Source organism: Lagenorhynchus albirostris, chromosome X, assembly GCF_949774975.1.
Source record: "Lagenorhynchus albirostris chromosome X, mLagAlb1.1, whole genome shotgun sequence".
Lineage (NCBI taxonomy): Eukaryota > Metazoa > Chordata > Mammalia > Artiodactyla > Delphinidae > Lagenorhynchus > Lagenorhynchus albirostris.
In genome coordinates this window covers 36,829,900-36,851,835 of record NC_083116.1, presented here as the reverse complement: position 1 = coordinate 36,851,835, position 21,936 = coordinate 36,829,900, and the positions used below count along the sequence as shown (strand labels likewise).

The following is a 21,936-nucleotide window of genomic DNA, read 5'->3' as shown; positions in this document are numbered from 1 at the left end:
GTTATTGTAAATAATACTGCAGTGAACATGGGGATGCATATATCTTTTCAAATCAATGTTTTCATTTTCTTTAAACACCCAGAAGTGGACTTGCTTGATCACATGGTAGTTCTATTTTTAATTTTCTGGGGAACCCCCATACTGTTTTCCACAGTGGCTGCACCAATTAACATTCCCACCCAACAGTGCATGAGGGTTCCCTTTTCTCCACACCCTCTCCAGCACTTGTTATTTCTTGATAATAGCCATCCTAACAGGTGTGAGGTAGTAGCTCATTGTGGTTTCGACTTGCATGAAATATTTTCTGAGAATGTACTATGTGCCGGGCACAGTGGCAGGCGCTAGAGATATAGCAGTGAACAAGACAGACACAATCTGTCTACCTTCCCAGAGCTGACAGTCTGTCTGAAACTACAGCCATGAAAACAAAGCACTGTGACCATGTGTTACCAGGGCTTTCTCAGACAAGGGGTATATCTAGAATAGTGCTCTCCAATTGTTTTCACCACATAGCACACATAGATAACATATATGACCCCCTAGGATAAATGGATAAGAAAGCAGCCTGCCAGGGAGCTCTGGCCACTCCAAGGGCAGAGGGCATCAATACCTCAGGCACACCTAGCATCTCTGGGAGATCTCTGGTCGAGAACCTCAAGCTATGGCCCATGGCATTGCTGTTGCTCTCACCCCACTTTGTCCTTGCAGGCTGATGGGCACAGAAGGGATGCTGCTGCAGATGAATACACACTCTTTGTTATTAGCTAGAAGTTGGTAAGAGTCACTCTTGCCTCTTCAGCATTAGGCGCAGACCGGAGGCTCCAAGGAAGCCTTCCCAGACAACTGAAGCCTAAAAGGATCTCTGTCTTTTCCGAATTCCTACATATTTAGAGTCTTCAGCTCACAGTTCAGCTTATAATTCACCCCCATAGTCTGACATTGTATGCTGAGAGCATAAGACCATCTTTTGTCTCCTCTATAGCAATACTACACATGAGAGGGCTCAGAAGTACTTCTTAAGTGTCCTGTTTCAAGACAAAAGAAATCTTATTGGAACTTAAGAGGGCCTTCAAATGGAAATGGCTTTGCTATCTAAGAAAAGTTCAGTGCCCAAGCCGTCTTTTAAAACTTCAGAGAAAAAATCCCAAAACTGTAAGAGAATGAGGTCATCCAGCTCCAGGCCAGTTTGGAGTTTTTCTTCTCTGAGCACAACCAAAGGCCAACCAAGATATCCCACAACCCCAGGAGATGGGGTCGAGAGAGCTATTGTTTATATCATGAGCAAAAGGGAAGAATTCACAAGCAAAGAGAGCCAAAGGGGCGTCTTGCAGAGAAAACAAAGACTCCTGCTGAAATGAAACAGAAGAGTCCACATCTTTTCCTTCACTGGGACTCCCTGAGAAAGGTTAATTCTCTCAGCATCAAGAATCCTGATGGCTAATGAAATGCAGATCCAGTTTAGAAATGATGCAACCTCCAGGAAGTCTGCGGGGCAAATCTGACAAATTTTAACTCATCTCTGTGCATTGCTTGCTCAAATAGTTCGTGATTCAGTTACTAGGCAGGAAACCTTCCTGATTTCCCTCTCTGGCCCCGTCTCTCTCCCACTCTTGGGACGCTACATTGCTACTTTCCTATACTGACACATACAGTTCACCATCCCAAACTGAACGTGGGCATTGGAATGCCTTATCCTAAGAAATGTCAAAGATACAGCTAAGGTAGAGCTGTTGACCATAAAGAAGAAAATGTGTGTGGACATGTCTGTGATATATACATATATATATATATATATACACACACACACACACACACCTTGTTCTGAGCTTCTTATAACTCTACGAGCTAGAAAAAGCTGGGCACAAGAAGAAATACCTGACTTCAAAAGAATCATTTTCATAATTCTGCTTCAAAAGTCACTCTGAAGAGATACATGGATGGGTCAACATATTCTCTCTTCTTTTCCCTTGTCCCTAGGAGTCTCTTGACTCTTTTTTATTATTGATTTCTCACAGCCCCAAGGCAAAAATATGAATTAGGTAAAGTTGATGTTTAGCACTTCCAAGCAGTCCCACCCCTAGAGCCCATTTCTGATTCTTGATACCCTTAGGAGTGTCTTCTAAGAAATAAAATGGTTCTAGACCTCATTCTCTCAGAATCTCTCAGGTTTTCAAGTGTCAAAGGAAATAGCTAATCTATCAACACAAAAGAAAAATCAATCCCATATCAACAGGAGAGGGTTAGGGGAGCCTACAGTTAACCAGGAGCCTCCTTCTTTGGTAACCTGTGAAAACTGCCCTCTCTTCTGTGAATTATTTTGTAGTTTAATCCTAAGGACAGGTGTTAATAGAGGAATTTACAGATCCAGCAAACAGGTCACTGTTGGCCAATGAGAGAAGATGAGGCACAGGTACTGGTTTTTGTTTGTTTGGGTTTTGGTCATTGTTATTGCTGTTAACCTTCCCATGTGATTCCTAAGTGCAGCCAGGGTGAAGAACAACTTGGAAGGATGAGCTTGGCAGATTGGAGAACACAGAAGTGAAAGAGAATGGAGTTAAGGTAAGACAGGTAAAGAGAGATCTTCTGATTCAGGGACTTGAATACCAACCTGACATTTTGATTTGAATAAGAACAGCATCAACAAGGTGGTATTTTAAGAAGGTAAGTTTGGCAGATCTCTATACAAGATGGAGTATACTGAGTATACTGGCAGTGATGGAAAGAAAAGACTTGCCAAGAAACTAGTTAGGAGGTTGGTATAGCTCTTCTAGGGAAAAGGGGTGAAGGTCTGATCTAGGGTGGTAATGGCGGGAAGAGAGTAAGAAACGAACTTTAGGCACATGATGCCATGTCTCTCAAAAACTAAGCCCAACCGAGACTGAAAGTGGGTGCAAACACTGAAATATACTGACATACTTCAGGTATTTTAAGTTCACCCAAGTTGTCTGTGTCCCTTACTTCACAGCTACCTAGGTCTACTTCCTCCCCATCAAGCCCACAAAGATGCTTCTCATCAGATGAACCTTTCAGGTTCTCCCACACCCTTAATTAAACACATTTGTTCCAAAGACTTATCAGTTTGATGATTAGTACATGCTGGACAGAATATGATGAACCCGATTGGTTCATCCTCTTCTCCTCCAAAACACCGAAATACACCCAACTTTCAACTTCTCCTCCATATTATCAATCTTACCTGCTCATGCCAGACATGTCTGACCCTACCTACCCTGGATGCTCATGTAAACAAGATATGGGACATTTTCAGCATGCCAGAAGATTCCCTCATGCCCCTTTCCAGGCAATACCACTCTCTTCAGAGAAAACCATTATCCTGGATTCTATCACCATAGGTCTGTTGTGCCTATTCTCGAACTTCATATAAATACAATCATAATGTACTGTGAATAGCTTCTTTCGTACATCATAATTATCTGTGAACATAATTTATCCATGTCTTTGCATGTAGCAGTAGTTTACTCTTTTTACTTGCTATGTAGCATTTCCTTGTATGGATATACCACAATTTCTTTGTCCATTCTCCTGTTGATGGACATTAGAGTTATTTCCAATTTGTGGGTCATTATGAATACTGCTGACATGGGATCAACTTATAGCAAAGCTTTTTTAACAAGCCCCACCCACACTGTTCTGGGAAATTTTCTTGAATTCTTGTAATCCCTTTTTTTTTTGTTATTCTCTCTCTCTAGAACTTCTGTTATTTAAATGAGGAATCACTTGGGCTGATCCCTTAATATTCTTATCTTTTTGTTCCTAGTTTTCATCTTTAAAAAATACTGTTTGGAATTAGATAGTGGTGATGGTCATACGAAACCGTGAGTATGACTGTCACCTAACTGTACACTCAAAAATGGCTAAAATGGCAAACTTTATTATATATATTTTACCACAATAAAAAACATTTGGCTCCTCGAAAAGTTCTACTTCCTGAGAGATTTCCTCTACTATTTCAACCTTTCTCTTGAATTTTTCATTTCAGCCATCATGTTTATAATTTCTAAGAGATGTTTTTATTTTTTTTGTTTTCTATATATTCCTTTTTTGCAGCCTTCTGTTCTTGTTTAATGGTAGTTTTAAAAGTTTTTTTTAAAGCTTTCTTTCTTTACCCTGCGGAACCGATTTACTCCAATTTGCTTTTTTCTCCTTGCTTTTATCTCTAGTCTTCCAAGGTTTGGTAATCCTTGCCTTCTCATTTAAGAAGAGAGTACTAGTACTGACTGGGAGGTCTAAGAGTGTGGTTGCCACTGAGGTAGAGGAGGTGGGAGTATGATGGCAGGGGATAGCTTTCTTTCATGGACATCGTAGGATAGCTTTCAACCTGTGCTTTCCAAACTGTGGCTTGCAGACTCTCTAAAGCCGTGCTGTCCAACATGGACATGAAATTAAAAATTCAGTTCCTCAGTCACACTAACTACATCTCAAATGCTCAATGGCCACACATGACTAGTAGTACTATAATGGATAGCACAGATATGGAACACTTCCAACCTCACAGGAGTTCCATCGAACAGCACTATCTTGCGGGGTCATGAAATCAGTTTAGAGGGTGACAACCAACATTTAAATAAATGAAATACGAAGTCTCAGTATTGTTTTTTCACATAAACATTGTTTTCACATAAACATTTCACATAAAATATTGTTTTATATACACATAAGCATGTGTGCAAAGCATCGTGGATCACAGTAAAAAAAATGAAAGCACTGCTTTAAATTATATATGCACAACTCTGATTTTTAAAGAGAGAGAACATGAGAATTACAGAAATTCCTTGTACCTAGCAGAATCCTCACTTCTTGTGATGGCATCAGCCACAGCCTCATATCCCTATAGGAAACTTGGGACCTAGGGCATCATTAAAAAGCAAACCAAAAATCACCTTGGGACAGCAAAATCACAATATGAAAGCTAGATGTGATGGGCCTTAGGGACAAATACACTCCCTATTTCTTCTGTCATTCATCTTTCCCTTTTTACAAAGCGTCTTTTTTTGAAGTCCAGTCTTTCTCCCTCTCTCTCTCTCTCTTTGATACAGGAAGAAGAAACTAAAGCTAAGGGGGTATTTTGAGATTTGTCCATGGCTACAAAACTAGTGATAGAAAGAGCCCAGGTCTCCTCACCTCTAAATCCAGAAGTTTTTCTTCAAAGTCTTCAGGGGCAAGCAGTCCTTTAAGGCCCTGAGGTGCAAACCAATATGTTAAATAACTTGACTCGTGAATGTTACCTGGATACAATGATAATGATAACAGCTAACATATGTTTACTATGTTTTAAACACTTTATATGGATTAACTCATTTTTACCCTCACAACCATCCTCTGAAGTAGATCCTATTTTATCAATCAACCCCATTTTTCGGGAAGGAGAAACGCAGTGGAGGGATGTTAATGAATTGCCCAAAGTCACACAGCGAGTGAGTGGCAAACTCAGATAAATTAACTTCTCCCTAAATTTTAATTAGCCTAAAGGTAAGTTACCATTTACTAGCACGTACTAATAATGCACACAACATGACTATGTTTTGTCCCACAGTATCAGTGCTGCAGAGGGATTCTACTCTATTAACTGTACGAAAGTTAACAGCTTTGGGTTCAAATCCTCCAAACTAATGGATATGATTTATACAACCCAGGTTATCTGCTTAATGCGATTCTATAAACCTAGAGAGGAGGACTTTTGAAATATGTGTTTAAAAGTTTGGCTAGTATTCTTCAAACTTGCACATTTTATCTTGACGCATAATTAAGCACAAACTGGCTTGATAACGTGGGTGGATTTATTTCTTAAGAACAAACGAAGCTTTTCATCAAGGAAAACGTGAAAACCTAAGTAACAATCCTGCAATCGTGCATTTTAACAGAAAGTAGAAATATGAATACATTCTAATTTGTAACTACATTTGAAAATTAAAATAGTTCTCTCCAAATCCCAAATACCACACAATCTTTAATCTGTTCTCATCTTGTTACTCCAGAAACATCTGTCACATGCTATCAAGAAAATAGAGGCAAGGATTATTAATCAGTCTTTATGGCCAAAGAAACATTATTCTCCTTAACTTCTGACTTTTTGAATCATTCATGTGTATCTCAGTTCCAAAAAGTGACACAATTATACCTCCATTCCAGAAAAAAAAAATCAATATGAATATCAAATATCAAGGAGGCAAGGTACTTTCATGTAATTAAAGCAAAGTCACAAGTGTTCGTCTTAGAAATGTACATAATTGCAGGAAAATTTTTAAGTACAACTTTATTTGATGGCTGACATGTAATAATAACAGTGAACAATTCAAACAGGTATAAAAAAGGTAGGATCAAAATCTTTACGCTCAAATACTTGAAAAGTCACTATGAATATGGAAAGATCTGTTTACATAAACACGTATATTTGCTGAGGAAAAATCAGGGGGTAGTGGCATCTCCCTGGTCCGTTAACAATATTTGGATTTTCGCAAAGAATTAGCAGCACCCAACCTTAAGTGTTAATTACGCGTTTCTAAAGGACCCATACAACAGATTAGTTGGCAGTGTTCTAGCTTTTGGGAGATGGGAGCGGGTGAGGGTTCAAATATCTGAGTACGCATGCACTCACACATTTAAAATCACCATTCCAAAAGGAGGGGACTCACATACTGAAAAAGTCTAAGAACATCATCCTTAGAGGATCAACAGTGGGCCAGAACAGTGGAAGCTGAATAGTAGTCTACTTGGTAAGAATGGTTTTTCACTCTTAGAAGGCAAGTTGGGAAGAATGAGAATACTCACATACACATAACTCAGGGAGACCTTGCTTCAAATTTTACATTGCAGAACACTGAACATTCTTTACAAAAACCTCCATTCTTGCTTATAATAACACCAGATGATTTTTCCTTTATACCACCATATACATAACATTTAAATATTTTCTTTATAAATATTCTAGAGCAAACAGAATGTGTTTTGTTGCAGTGGTGGCCCACATCTGTACAAAGCAATGTAAGCAACATATATATATAGGTATATATATATATATATATATATATATATATATATAAAATGACTAAGAAAAAAGTGCAAAGAATAACAGTATTAAGAATTTTTGTTTTTTTTTTTTTACAGTAACTATGGTTCAAGTGTGAATACCTATCAGGGATATATAATCCCAGATTTTAATTAAAGATTCAAAAAGAAGCCCACATACCAAGTTACTGCACAAGTATCAGTCCCTTAGTGAGTAACTTCCCTTCTCCCAAATCCAGCATTTCCAGTTTCTGAACTCTTCTCAAACAGAAAAAAAGTGGTAACAGCGTGTTCTTCCCTTTAAGTTCCTAAAACGCATCCAAGTTAATTAATAATTCGGAGATTAAGTCAAGATGGTAGGGAAGTCATTCATCATAACCCGCTTTTGCTAAAATTAAAGCAAAATGAAAGGCTTTTGGTAATACAAATAATTGACCAAGAATCAAATCAGCAACAGCAAACAGACCTTAAATTACAAGTGTGATTTAATACACTTTAAAATCAATCCCTGCTATCAAAGATAAGTTCAAAGTCTAAATCCTCTCCCTGGTTCAGTGCTGTGCAAGGGTTGGAATTCTAAATACTTATGATTTCAACACCTCTTCTAACAGAGAAAATGCTTCCTGTTAAAATTTGATTAACTTTCTATTATTTTAACTCTTGGTTTGTCTTATTTTGAACAAACAGAAACGCAATGTTCAGCATTTTTTAAGATGTACTTTTACTCTTAAGTCATTCAAATAATTACAGTTACTGATTTCACATCTCCAAGTTTCAAAAAAGCAGTTGAATTTCCCTTTAAATATATTACTAGATATTTTTTGGTGCGTTTATATTGTTTTATTCTTACTTCAGGCACTGTAATTATTCACAATATTATAATGATTCTATGTGTAACCTACACAACAATTATGAATGCTAAAATGGTTTCCAAGGTATTACTTGATTCTGTATATTATGATTCAAGACAAATGGTTGGAAGAGAATTTTAAAGCCCTGCAGCACTTCTGCTTTGAGTAGTGTTAATATATTTTTTTGGTCATGCTTAATATTTGAGCATCTTCTGAACTAGGAAGACAATAGACATTGGAAGTTGCAAATTTCCTCAAACTACATTCTACTCCAGCTCCAACTTATTTTGTTCAACATTAAATATTTTTTCTTTAATGAAACAAGTATATCTTAGGCTAATTTTTAAAAACAGGAATTTTGCTCTAAAATTAATAACACAGCTACAGGGAAATAACTTTTCAGTTTCAGCTTCACTAGAACTATGCAAAACTAAGTCAAAGTAGACTCGACAACTATTTTAATCACTTTGGGTTTTGTTTTTTTATTACCATGACTTTAGAATGATACACTTTACATTCTAACAGACAGCTCAACAAGGCTGAAAACTCCAGAACTGAAAAACCATCAGGCCGCCTCCTGCACAATTGTAAGTAAGAGAGCAGCATTTTATTTGCCCCCATACATTCGCTCAATGTCTTTGAGGTAATGGTTCTTCAGTTCCTTCCTTTTCAGTTTGAAAGCATCAGTGACCAAACCAGTTTCAGGGGTCCAGGGCTCTGGGCTTAAGCGAACCTTGATTGGAGTTTCAAATCGCTCCAATTTCACTGAAATGAGAAAGTGGGGGTAGGAATGAGGGAGAAAGAGGGAAAGAGAGGGAGAGAGAGGGGAAAGAAGGGGGAAGAGTGACGAGGGTTAGGAAAATGGGGGCGAGTGGGAGAGAGAGAAACAATAAAACATGAATTTTGCAGGATTCACCTAGATGGTGCAGGTGATGAGGCAAACTTAATGGTATGTTAGAGTTAATTAATGATACCACCACCTTACAATTTCATTTTATATTTCTCAAAGTACATATCAGTTGTTTCAGTTGAATGGTTTTGGACTACGCAGTTTTTTTTCTAATATATATGTAGACACCCTCCTCTTCAGAGTCTTTCTACCTGTTGCGCCTTCTGCCTGGGATGGCCTTCCCTGCTGTAGTTGCATGGCTCACCTCCCTACCCCATCCACGTGTCTGTTCAAATGCCACCGCCTCAGAGAGGACTCCCTTGACCACTCCTAACAAAACAGAAGTCCCTTTGTCTCTCTGTATCCTCTTATGCTATGTCTTCTTCAAAATACTTATCACCACCTCATATATTATATATTTATGTCACCTACTAGAACGTAAGCTCCATGAAAGCAGGGGCTTTGTTCTGTTCACTGCCATCCATAGGCTACACTGAGCCCTCAAGAAACATACATATTTATTCATTCATTCTACAGAAAATTAGCCTCTAGACAACTGTTCTTCGTAAGCTTTATTGTAATTCAAGTAAGAATCAAAAGGGGGGGTTGTGAGTTTCATATTCTTAAATGATATAAGAATTGACGCAGCACATATTGGATTTGAGTTAGACAACACAACACATGTTGAAAGAAATGTAAGAAAATGGTGAAAATAAGGACATAGAAGCAATCCATACAGTGCTCAATAATTTTAAATTCAATAAATTATATTCAATGAAGTTACTTATTATTAATACAAGGTCATCCTTAAAATTCTGAAGGCCTACTAACTGTAATGTTAATCTACAGATGAGCTTTATTTTATATGCAATTATTTAAAATAGCAATTTCGAAGAAGCAAACATCTGCATGTTTTAAAACTACTGCTAAACAGCCTAGGTAACCTGAGAAACAACTTGGTTTCAGTGATAAGCACAAAGAACTCAAATTCAATGAAGGTTTTGTTCTAATGCTAGTCTGAGCTTTATGAAAGCTTGGGTGAATTAGCGAGTTTCTCATTAAAATAAGAGAAAAATATAAAGCTGGGTGTGAAAAGTAATGTTTCAAATTACTTAGAACCAACTTCCTAAAAGTAATGCCTAAAAAGGTAATAAAGGAATATAAAACTTGTTCAAATTAACCATATCTACTCTGATGATAGATTATAGCTCAGTTATACAGAGGTGCCTGAAATAAGGTCACATTTGGATCTCAAGGGAATAGTTAAATTCTCAAATACTGATCTGGCTCCAAACCCTTTTATTTCATATTACTTTACCTACTTACACAGGTCGTATTCCAGAAACACCGACAACAATGGGACAAAGCAGGTACGTTATTTCAATTGCGCACAAGCAAATTAAGCATTTTTTTTTTAATGCTGCATTAGAGGTTTCATAGTTTTGGAAACTCCTAAACATTAGCTAGTACCACAAGCTATAGAGAGCAACGGGCAATCACACAGTTTCCTATAAATTAAATAAATTTATAAATTGCAAACAAGTGAAAAAGATTAGGGGAAGAAAAAAACAAAAACAATTTTACACGTGGCATTTTATCAGAATTACCTAAGACATTATGAAATGTGACCTGCAGGTGGCAGCAAATGTCAATTTTTCTAGCCACTGATAGTTGTCAAATCACTCCGAAACCATTATTTTGCATTCTTATGATACTATCTATACCTTGCACTTATATTTAAAACATGAAGAGGCCTGCTATGAATGATGTATGATTTCAGGCAGATTTAACTGAAAACAATCAAAACTATTTTATACTTTTTGGCCTAAGTCTCTGAAATTATAATTTGAAGCAAAAGGTTAGCAAAATAAATCTTCTGTGGCACACACGAGCTTATGAGTTATTTAGATTTAGCTCATGATTAGTGTTCATTATCCAAATCATGAATTGTTCCATTTCACGCCTCAATCCAAGCACAGGAAAGTTATGTAGGCCTAGCAGGTCCTAGAATTGTATTCCATTTTCCAGCCTGAAAAACTTCCCCCACTGTTGCTTTTACACAGGTGAATATTCAATGACAAATTATTCAAGTCACATTCTGCTCCATTAGTACGTTCAGAGAGTGACTAAGAATAACAGCCTATTGGCTGAAATACTTTTTTTTTTCTTTTTTTTTTGTGGTATGCGGGCCACTCACTGTTGTGGCCTCTCCCGTTGCGGAGCACAGGCTCCGGACGCGCAGGCTCAGCGGCCATGGCTCACGGGCCCAGCTGCTCCGCGGCATGTGGGATCTTCCCGGACCGGGGCACGAAGCCGTGTCCCCTGCATCGGCAGGCGGACTCTCAACCACTGCACCACCAGGGAAGCCCTGAAATACTTTTTAAAATACTACATTTAAAGAAAAAAATGAGGATTTGTATCAAAGAAAATTCTGGAAGCCTGGTGATATTAAAAAGTGTGATATGTCAATAATACTATAATTAACAAAACCAACTTTAAGAAAAAAATTAAGCTACTGTCTTTATGCTTATACAGTAACTTACTTTGCAGATTATGTTAATAGGTAACTGCTATTTAAAACTTTACAGTGACCAGAGTTAACCAGAAGAATGTTCTTCTTGGGGAAAATAGTTTTTCAACTTCAACTTGCTAACAAATGTTACAAACTATATTTTTTAACCAAAATGGAACCCAAGTAGTTAATTTTAAAAATAAATAATAGTAGCCTAGTTAGGGAAACAGGTGTGCTCATGTATCTCTGACAGGAGTATAAACTAGTCCAGTTTTTCTGGGAGGGAAGAGGGAGTTATTTGGCAACATAAGGGAAAAAAGCTTTTAAAATATACATTTTTCTTGACTCAGATAATCCATATTAAGAAAATAATTACATAAGAAAATAAATTAGAGTAAAAGATATATATTCTATTTGTTTACAGTGGAGGGAAAAAGTCTAACAATAAGGACTTAAGTGGACACTCCTTTACTGGAATACTATTTAGCTTAAAAAATGGTAATTCAATTCTGTATCTACTGACTTAGAAGAAAGTCGATGACGTTGGTAAGTTAACTATATATAACAAAATGTAATGTCACCACCCAAAGGTAACTACTATCAAGTGATTTTTACTTCCTCCTTTAAACTTTCTGTATTGTCCAGTACTTTATAATGAATATAGGTATCTGTAATCAGAAAAATGACATTTTCGTTTTTTAGGAGGGAAAGCAATAGGTTAAAACTAGGTTAATCGCTTCCAATTAAACATGAAGAGTACACAGTTTATCTCTGCTCCCCTGGAAAATAAACAGTTTAAAAATAATTTTTTAAATTCAAAAGGTATTAACCACAAAGGAAAAATAGAAATGAGAGAAAGAGGACACTGGGTGAGAAGGCCCAACAAAATCTTAGAAGACCAAAAGCAAACAGGCCAGCAGTTAACTGACTGGGAGCCAAGAGAGCTAAAAGCTAACTGCCCACATCGAAGAACACCAACAAGAGGCAAACCAATCTCCCGCTCGAGCCCGTAGACAGAAGCTGAGGGACAGAAGACAGAGATGAGGGGCATGCTGAAAAAGCAGGGCTGGCCCTCATCTGTTCAGAGGATAGTTCTCCCTCATCCTGCTCTTCCCCAACCAGGCTGGAGATAGATTTACCTTTTGGAAAAACTGAACTAGAGAGACTCTGGACTCAGGACACTTACAATAGAGGGAGGGAGTAAGGCTGAAAACCTAAAGGTTCAGTGAGGGGAAGACCTACCCACCCCAGCCCCAGCCCCCTTCCAATGCCCTTTTTTTTTTTTGGCTACCAGAATATTGGCAGTCATGCTAATATCTCCCAGGTAAGAGACTGCAGAAGTCTCCTCTGGAGAAGTGGAATGACTCAAGACACTAACATTTGAATAACTTTTCAGTGAAGCCCAGCAAGCTTTCCAAATAGCTTTTTAGAACCTCATTCTCAAATATGAATGGACAGACAAGGAACAGCAGATATATGCAAGGCCGACCAAAGCAAGCAGAAAGTGGAACTTGAAGGAAACAGAAACGATAACAGGAGAAGGAAACTTCATAAAAGGAATCCCTTCAACACCCTCAGAGGATGACTGCATCCATGAAAGAGCAACAGGATGCTATTAAAAGGACACTAAGAAAGCAGGAAAGAACTCTTGAAAATTGAAATTCTGATATTCGAAGTTGGAAGCTCGATAGACTGAGGCAATGATAAAGTTGAGGGATCTGCCAGAATATAAAACAAAAAGGACAAGATATAAAGAAGATGTGGCACATATATACAGTGGAATATTACTCAGCCATAAAGAGAAAGGAAATTGAGTTATTCGTAGTGAGGTGGCTGGACCTAGAGTCTGTCATACAGTGTGAAGTAAGTCAGAAAGAGAAAAACAAACACTGTATGCTAATACATATACATGGGATCTAAAAAAAAAAATGGTCATGAAGAACCTAGGGGCAGGACAGGAATAAAGGCACAGACCTACTAGAGAATGGACTTGAGGACATGGGGAGGGGGAAGGGTAAGCTGGGATGAAGTGAGAGAGTGGCATGGACATATATACACTACCAAATGGAAAACAGATAGCTAGTGGGAAGCAGCCGCATAGCACAGGGAGATCAGCTCAGTGCTCTGTGACCACCTAGAAGGGTGGGATAGGGAGGGTGGGAGGGAGACGCAAGAGGGAGGAGACATGGGGATATATGTATATGTATAGCTGATTCACTTTGTTATAAAGCAGAAACTAACACACCATTGTAAAGCAATTATACTCCAATAAAGATGTCAAATAAATAAATAAATAAATTGCAATCCTCCCACCCCCAGCCAAAAAAAAAAAAAAAAAGGCAAGATAGATTACAAAAAAAAAAAAGATAATAAAATTAGAGGATGAAAGTAGAAGGTCAACAACCATATAAAAGTAGTCCCAGATAAAAACATGAACACAGGGCTTCCCTGGTGGCGCAGTGGTTGAGAGTTCGCCTGCCAATGCAGGGGACACGGGTTCGTGCCCCGGTCCGGGAGGATCCCACATGCCGCGGAGCGGCTGGGCCCGTGAGCCATGGCCGCTGAGCCTGCGCCTCCGGAGCCTGTGCTCCGCAACGGGAGAGGCCACAACAGTGAGACGCCCGCGTACCGCAAAAAAAACAAAACAAAACAAAAAAACACATGAACACAAAACTCAGAGGGGAAAAGCAATGAAAGAAAAGCAAACAAACAACAAAAGGTAAATGGAGATTTCCCAGAGCCATAGGGCAGAGATCTCTAGATTGAAAGGGCCCACACCAAGTAAGTATATGCAATGATAAATGATAAAAGATTCACACCAGGGCACATCAGTATGAACTATCAGAACAAAGATGGACCATTGCAAACACAGAGTACACAGAGTAGATGACCACCTAGCAGGGATGCTGTGACATGCAATAAAGAACTAGTTAGGTTATTCTACCATATAACATTTACAGATCCTTCCAACGTGGAAATTCATTATGAATATTTAGGAGGCAGGTTTTTTAAAACACAACATTGTAAATCGACTATACGCCAATAAAAATGTAAAACAAACAAACCAAATAGACATCTTGAAGGGTCTAATGCACAGGACCTCATTAAATAACTTGTAGGGACATCAACAGATAAGCCACTTCTTACTTACTGGTATTTGCAGCTTCTCTGATCTCTTTCAGTATTTCAGCTTCCATGGCAGGGTCATTGCAGATATCAACCCAAGTGCCTTCCACCCCTTTCTGTTGTGCCAAAAGCGTCAACCTTTGCTGATTAGGAACCACAAAACTTATCACATAGGACTGGTCACTAAAAAATTAGAAAATAAAACAAACTGGAAATTAAAACATTAAGAACAATTATTCATAAATTATGCAAAGAAATAGTACACATAATTCTGAATATATTTTTCTCTTGTTACAGCTTCATTAAGAAGTAATAAAGCCCATAGTACTGTCATAACGACAGACACATAGAAAGCCCAATGATATAGAGAGTCCAGAATAAACCCTTGCATATATGGTTAACTGATCTTCAACAATGGTTCCACGACCGCTCAGTGGGGACGGTCTCTTCAACAAGTGGTATTAAAAGAACTGGATATCCATATACAAAGGAATTAAGTTGGACCCTTACCTTATAGCACATACAAAAATTAACTCAGAATAGATCAAAGACCTAAATCTGTAAGAGCTAAAATTATAAAATGCCTAGAAGAAAACATAGGGGAAAAGATTCATGAAATTGGATTTGGCAATACTTTCTTAGATATGACACCAAAAAGCACAGGAAACAAAAGAAAAAAATAGATGAAGAGTACAACAAAAATAAAAAATGTTCTGTGTATCAAAGGTCACAACAGAGTGTAAAAAGGCAATCTATGGAACTGGATAAAAATATTTGCAAATCGTATGTCTGATAAGGGGTTTATATCTAGAATGTATAAAGAATTCCTACAACTCAACAACAAAAACAACAACAAAATAACCCCATTAAAAATGGGCAAAGACCTGAAACCATAAAACTCCTACAAGGAAACATAGGGGGAAGCTCTTTAGACATAGGTCGTGGCAATGACTTATTGAATTTGACACCAAAAGCAAAGGCAACAAAATCAAAAATAAACAAGTGGGAGTATATAAAACTAAAAAGCTTCTGCACAGCAAAGGAAACCATCAACAAAATGAAAAGGCAACCTACAAAATAGGAGAAAGTATTTGAAAATCATATATGATAAGGGGTTAATATCCAAAACACATAAAGAGCTCATACTACTCAATAGCAAAAAAAAAAAAAAAAATCAATTAAAATATGGACAGGGGAACTGAATAGACGTTTCTCCAAAGAAGACATACAGATGGCCAACGGGTACATGAAAAGGTGCTCAATATTACCAGCTATCAGGGAAATGCAAATCAAAACCACAACAAGATATCACCTCATACCTGTTAAAATGGCTATTATCAAAAAGCCAAGAAATAACAAGTTTTGGTGAGGATGTGAAGAAAAGGGAAGGGAACCCTTGTGCACTGTTGGTGGGAATGCAAAGTGGTACAGGCACTATGGAAAACAGTATGGAGGCGCCTCAAAAAATTAAAAATGGAACTACCATATGATCCAGCAATCCAACTTCTTGGTATAAATCCAAAGGAAATGAAAACAGGATATCAAGGAGATATCTGGTCCACGTTCATTGCTGCATTAGTCCATAATAGCCAAGATATAGAAACAACCAAGTGTCCATCAACAAATGAATGGATAAGGAAGATGTGGTGTATATGTTCAGTGGAATATTACTGAGCCATGAGAAAGAGATTCTGCTATTTGCGATAAAACTGATGAAGCTGGAGGGCATCATGCTAAGTGTAACAAACCAGACAGAGGAAGACAAAAACTGCATGGTATTGCTTAAATGTGGAATCTTAAAAAAAAAAAAATCGTCAAACTCATAGAAACAGAGTAGAAAAGTGGTTGCTAGGGGCTGCGGGTGGAGGCTGATAAAAGGGTACAAACTTTTAGCTATAAGGTGAATAGGGTCTGATGATCTAATGTGTAACATGGGGATTACAGCTGATAACACTGTATTGTATAATCAAAAATAAGAGGGAAAAAAATTTTAACGGGCAAAGGACTTGATTAGACATTTCTCCAGAGGTGATATACAAACGGCCAAACAAGCAGATGGAAAGATGCTCAAACATCACTAATCCTTAGGGGCAAGATATCCCCTCAAACTCATTACCGTGACTATTATAAAAAAAATTTAAAAAGTAGAAACAAATGTTACTGAGGATGTGGAGAAATTAAAACCCTTGTACACTGTTGATAGGAAGGAAAAAAAAATAGTGCTGCCATAATGGAAAGAGTATGGCAGTTCCTCCAAAAATAAAAATAGAACTACCATATGATCCAGCAATCCCACATCTGGGTATATACCCAAAAGAATTGAAAGCAGGATCTTCAAGAAATATTTGAATATCCATGTTCATAGCAGTATCATTCACAATAGTCAAGAGGTAGAAGCAACCCAAGTTGTCCATTGATGGATGAATGACTAAACAAAATGTGGTCTCTACATACAATGGAATATTATTCAGCCTTAAAAAGGAAGGAAATCCTGACACATACTACAATGTAGATGAATCCTGGGGAGCATTCTGCTAAGTGAAATAAGCCAGTCACAAAAAGACAAACACTGTATGATTCTATTTATTCAAGGTAGCTAGAGGAGTCAAATTCACAGAAACAGAAAGTAGAATGGCGGCGGCCAGGGGCTAGGTGGGGGGAGGGGAAATGGGGAGTGGTTTAATGGATGTTGAGTTTCAGTTTTGCAAGATGAAAAGTTCTGGAGATTGGTTGTACAACAGTGTGAATATACTTAACCCTAGTGAACGGTACACTTAGGATGGTTAAGATGGTAAATTTAGGTTTTGTGTTTTTTATAATTAAATTTTTTAAAGGGAGTAATAAAGCCCAGAAAAATAAACCATATTAACACATAAAGAAAGAAAATGGTTCAATCTCTCAGGTGTTTTTATTTAGAAAACTTGTACTAGCTGTGTTACCCTCTCGGGAAAATGACCTACGCTAAATGTCAGTTGTTATGGATGTTAAATGAAATAACTGTTGTGGCATAGCTAAGTATTTAGCAAGACATAGTAGGTAGTCCAGTAAATAGTTAAAATGCCTGGATTATCTCAAATGACCTTTAAGCTGTTGAATTCAAGAACTTTCATAAATTTCTAACATTCCCCAACTCTGAAAGTTGGATGTTTCCCTTATGATTATATCAATTTTTTTTCCCAATTACCCTTTTACTGTAAGTATATGAAACACAAATGCAACTTTAAAATTACCTTTTGGCAAAAGCACAGATGTTGTCAATAAGTGGACAGTTCTTCAGTGCAGCTTCTACTTTCCCAAGAGATACATATTCCCCTGCTTGTAACTTCACCAGATCTTTCTTACGATCTGTAAGTCATGAAGCATGTTATGTTATCCATAGTACATTGATTAAGGTATGTCCAATTCTGATTTTCTTTCAGTCTCATCACCTTAATCTTTATTTATAAAGATACTTCTTTTAAAATCTTGTTATATCTAATGTTTGCCCAAACATATCAGTTAAAAAGAAAATGCCTAGTTAAAGAAGTACTGGCTAAAATGTTATATCCTACACCAAAAGCCTTAATATCTTACTATAATGTTTAATAGTATCATGAATTTAATAGAAGGAACAAAGACTTTGGGGCATTAGATTTGAATGGTAGCTCTGCCCATTACTAGCTATGGGATCCTAGACATGTCATTTGACCGCTCCAACCCACAAATTTTATCAGGGATAATGATGCCTACCTCATACTGGCATGTAGCACAATGTCTGACATACAGAACAGTCAATAAATGTTAATTCCCCATTTTCCAGATTTGTCATTATCTTGTTAAAATGACAGTGCACTAATAACATGCTGGTATAGGATGGTACATCATCAGGTTGCCTTACATCCTTTGTGTGAGTGCTGACTTGCCTACCCATAGGCTGGGAACCCAGCACACATGCCACCGGAGCCAGCCTTTGATTCCAGCACAATTAAGGATCAAGGGGAAAAAGGCGGTGGTGGTGTAGGTGGGGGAGTTACTGGTTCTAGACTGAGCCATGTTTCCTGGGAATTTCCCTGGCAGATCAAACTTCTAGGCGAAGAACCAATTTTCCCAGGAAATCTCTAACTATATTCAGGTCACATATGGGTCCAGAGACAGACTTAAACGGACCACTAGAGATAATGACTGGGGAAATTTTATGGCTTGAAAAGGATGTGAATGGGACCCAACAGAGTGGTCCTTATCGGCTAGTCAAATTTTTAACTTTTGCCTGATTAAAATGAATAGTGTAAGGGCTATTCTGGAGTAGCTTTGAACTTAGTCTATTTCAGTAGGCTCAATAAGGGCAGTGCCAAGCCAACTGACATTCTCAGAAGAACAGATTAATGTTGAGGACTGATATTATAATTTTCTAAGAGTCCAGGCTAGTTAGAGTCCTATAAATGGCCACTGGGGAAAATAACATGTCCACAATGCTTCTTGGGTGGGGAGGTAAGTGGTGAGCAAGGCCTAGAATAGGGTATGTTACAGGAGATGGTTATACGGAACCAAATGTATCAACAGTTGACCAAAAGAAAACAAAACAGAGAAACAAACAAAGAAAACCTCTTTTGAGCAATTTTTGTTTTCTCACTGCCAACTGCTATTTTCCTGCCCACCCTCCCTACCCCAATGCTGCTTCTGCTACTACTTAGTAAGGTGCAGGCACTGCCCTGCTCTAAACATTTTACATGTAACAACTCATTTAATCCTAACAAAACCCCTACCAGGTCAGTACTGTTGTCCCTATTTCACAGATGGAGAAGCACAGACCAAAGTTAAATAACTTTTCTAAAGTTTAAACCAATGGAATCATCAACCCTATTAATGACCTGACCAATATTACCTTTCATATATGTGGAAGTTGCAAAAACTGAAGAAAAGCACAAAAAGAGAATACACTGACCGATAATCTGTAAACACCCATCGGGATGGAATTCTCCAATATCACCAGTGCAAAACCACCTTTGGCCATTTTCGTCCACAGAGTAATCCTCAGCTGTTTTCTCTTCATTTTTAAAATATCCCATGGAGATATTCTGTCCACCGATTACAATTTCACCTCTGGGGTTTGGTTTGTCGTGAACTGTATAACCACCTGGAAGTCATAAAAGCAAATTAGTTATTGTTCTAAAACAAATTTATTTGTATAAATTTGTATAAACTTGTATTAATTCTTAAAGATCCTTTGCTACTATTTTTCTGCTGATCAAATTTTACTTCACTTTACGGGAGCATATTAGTTAATATTTCCCAGGATCATAAAATTTCACACTTAGAACATCATTAAAGCTTAGGGTTCATAGAGTTCTGTTAAGATAAAATCACCCCCAAGAAGGGTAACACTTGAAGTTTTTAGAAGTAAATTATTAATATGTTGATATCAAATGTGTTTCAGATATATTCTAAGGTTTTAATCAATGAGCATAGGTAGTTATAAATTTAAAACTATTCAGTATTTCAGTATGACAAAACCCATTGTACATAAAACATTAAACTCATTGTATAAAGCAAAGGTTCTTTCACAGCAAGGAAAACTCCAACTATGGACCCACTCTCCAAAACTGACATTAAAGCCCAGTACCAGAAAAATTAGAAAAATAAAAATTAAAGGCAGAATTCTCCTTACCAAGTTTTACAATATACCTTGTTTCTCTGATTCCACTGCTTAATAAATAACCCATTTAGTAAAGCAATATTGATGCTGATGCCCAGTATACGTAGACACGCACTCCCTATATTTTTTAAGATTTTCATTCTAAAATTGGAAGGGCATTACCATGGGAGAAAGGAGGACTTATTCCCAAGATGTAAAACGCTTGGGAATAAATTTGGCCTTTCAGTGTGGTATTTAAAAAGGAACGGTTGTTTGCTCATAGAGCACCACAGTAATGCACACAATAAAAAGTCACATAGGAGAAACACTTTTTGAAACTTCAAATTTATGTCAGACAAAGCGCATTCATTTTCTTGGGTTCACACAACCTAAGGGATGTGTCCTACAAGGTAACTGGTCCTTTAAAGGTTCAGTCTATGGCTCTTTACAGACAACAATATTGTACTATATTCATCAGACTTGTTTAGAGACTAAAACTTAACTATCCCACCCACTAAAAAGGCAATTATGTAATGTAATAGAGATCATTTTACAATCATATTACGATCATATTACAACATGTAAATGTATCAAATTAACATGTTGTACACCTTAAATTTACAGAATGTTGTATGTCAAATATACCAAATTGAAAAATTAAAGAGGGACTTCCCTGGTGGCTCAGTGGTTAAGAATCCACCCTACCGACGCAGGGGTGACAGGTTTGATCCCTGGTCTGGGACGATCCCACATGCTGCAGAGCAACTAAACCCGTGCACCACAGCTACGGAGCCTGCACTCTGGAGCCTGCGAGCCACAACTACTGAGCCCGCGTGCCACAACTACTGAAGCCCTTGCGCCTAGAGTCTGTGCTTCGCAACAAGAGAAGCCACCACAGTGAGACGCCCGCGCATCTCAATGAAGGGTTGCCCCCGCTCGTTCCAACTAGAGAAAGCCCGTGCGCAGCAACAAAGACCCAAAGCAGCCAAAAATGAATAAATAAATAAATTTAAAAAAATAAAAGCAAATCTTAAGCTTTTTAATTACTCTTCCTTTATCTGGCATGGCTAGGCTATTAATTATTTTGCAGTTAATGAATATGTTTAATATTTTTCACAATTTCATCATAGGAAGACTGCTTTACTTTTGCAGATTATCACCAGTGTCTGTAAAGCACAGGTTTCCTCTAAGTGGCTCGCCTTCTGCAGTTACTTATAAAAATTAAACTATACAAATAGCTGGACAATTGATTATCAACTATAAAAATGTTTCCTGGGGGCAACTGGGATTGACATGTATACACTGATGTGTATAAAACTGATGACTAATAAGAACCTGTAGTATAAAAAAACAAACAAAAACAACAACTAATTCTAAACTTTCTTTGGGTTATTTGTATGGAATTATGTTAATATAAATGTTTCAGACATTACATGAAATTTCTAAAAATCTTCTATGTTCTGGTATAATGTTATAAGTCATAATTCTAGTTATTACTTTAAAATGTATATCTCAGAAATAACTAAATTTCCTTGTCAATTGCATTATTATGAACTTTCATCAAATCTTTAACCGTGGTCATTTTTAAGTCTTCTGTCATTTACAGACAGTCTGGGTGTACTCTGATGCTTTTGCAAAAATGTTCCTATAAAAGGGTTTCATCTTCAAGGAATTCATGGAAAAGACTCTGACAGGTACAGGTTTCTGGTAACTGACTATACTGCTGAACTGAATGAATAAGCATTTTCAGAACTCTAGTGGAAAACTGATGAATTCATAAAAGTGCTAACAAAAGATCAAGATGAAAAAAAATTAATTACATGGTACTGAGTGAACTGATGAGGATGATTATAATTTTTGTGACTTTCTTTTTGAATAAAAAAAAGTCCCACAAGGACTCAGAGGCAAAAAATATACAAAT

General features: G+C 37.4%; 1 protein-coding gene across 4 annotated transcripts in view; it reads right to left on the bottom strand.

The window, feature by feature from the left end:
* Window positions 1–6,258: 6,258 nt before the first annotated feature.
* The window catches only part of ACSL4 (acyl-CoA synthetase long chain family member 4), a 76,400-nt gene continuing 60,722 nt past the window's right edge, over window positions 6,259–21,936 (bottom strand). For all 4 annotated transcript variants that reach the window (XM_060138005.1, XM_060138004.1, XM_060138006.1 and 1 more), the window contains 4 exons: window positions 19,326–19,517; window positions 17,635–17,749; window positions 14,430–14,587; window positions 6,259–8,642 (listed from right to left, as the gene is read on the bottom strand). In XM_060138005.1, the coding sequence (XP_059993988.1) occupies window positions 8,485–8,642; window positions 14,430–14,587; window positions 17,635–17,749; window positions 19,326–19,517 (623 nt within the window). In that variant the 3' untranslated portion in view covers window positions 6,259–8,484. The remainder of the gene's footprint in view (window positions 8,643–14,429; window positions 14,588–17,634; window positions 17,750–19,325; window positions 19,518–21,936) is intronic.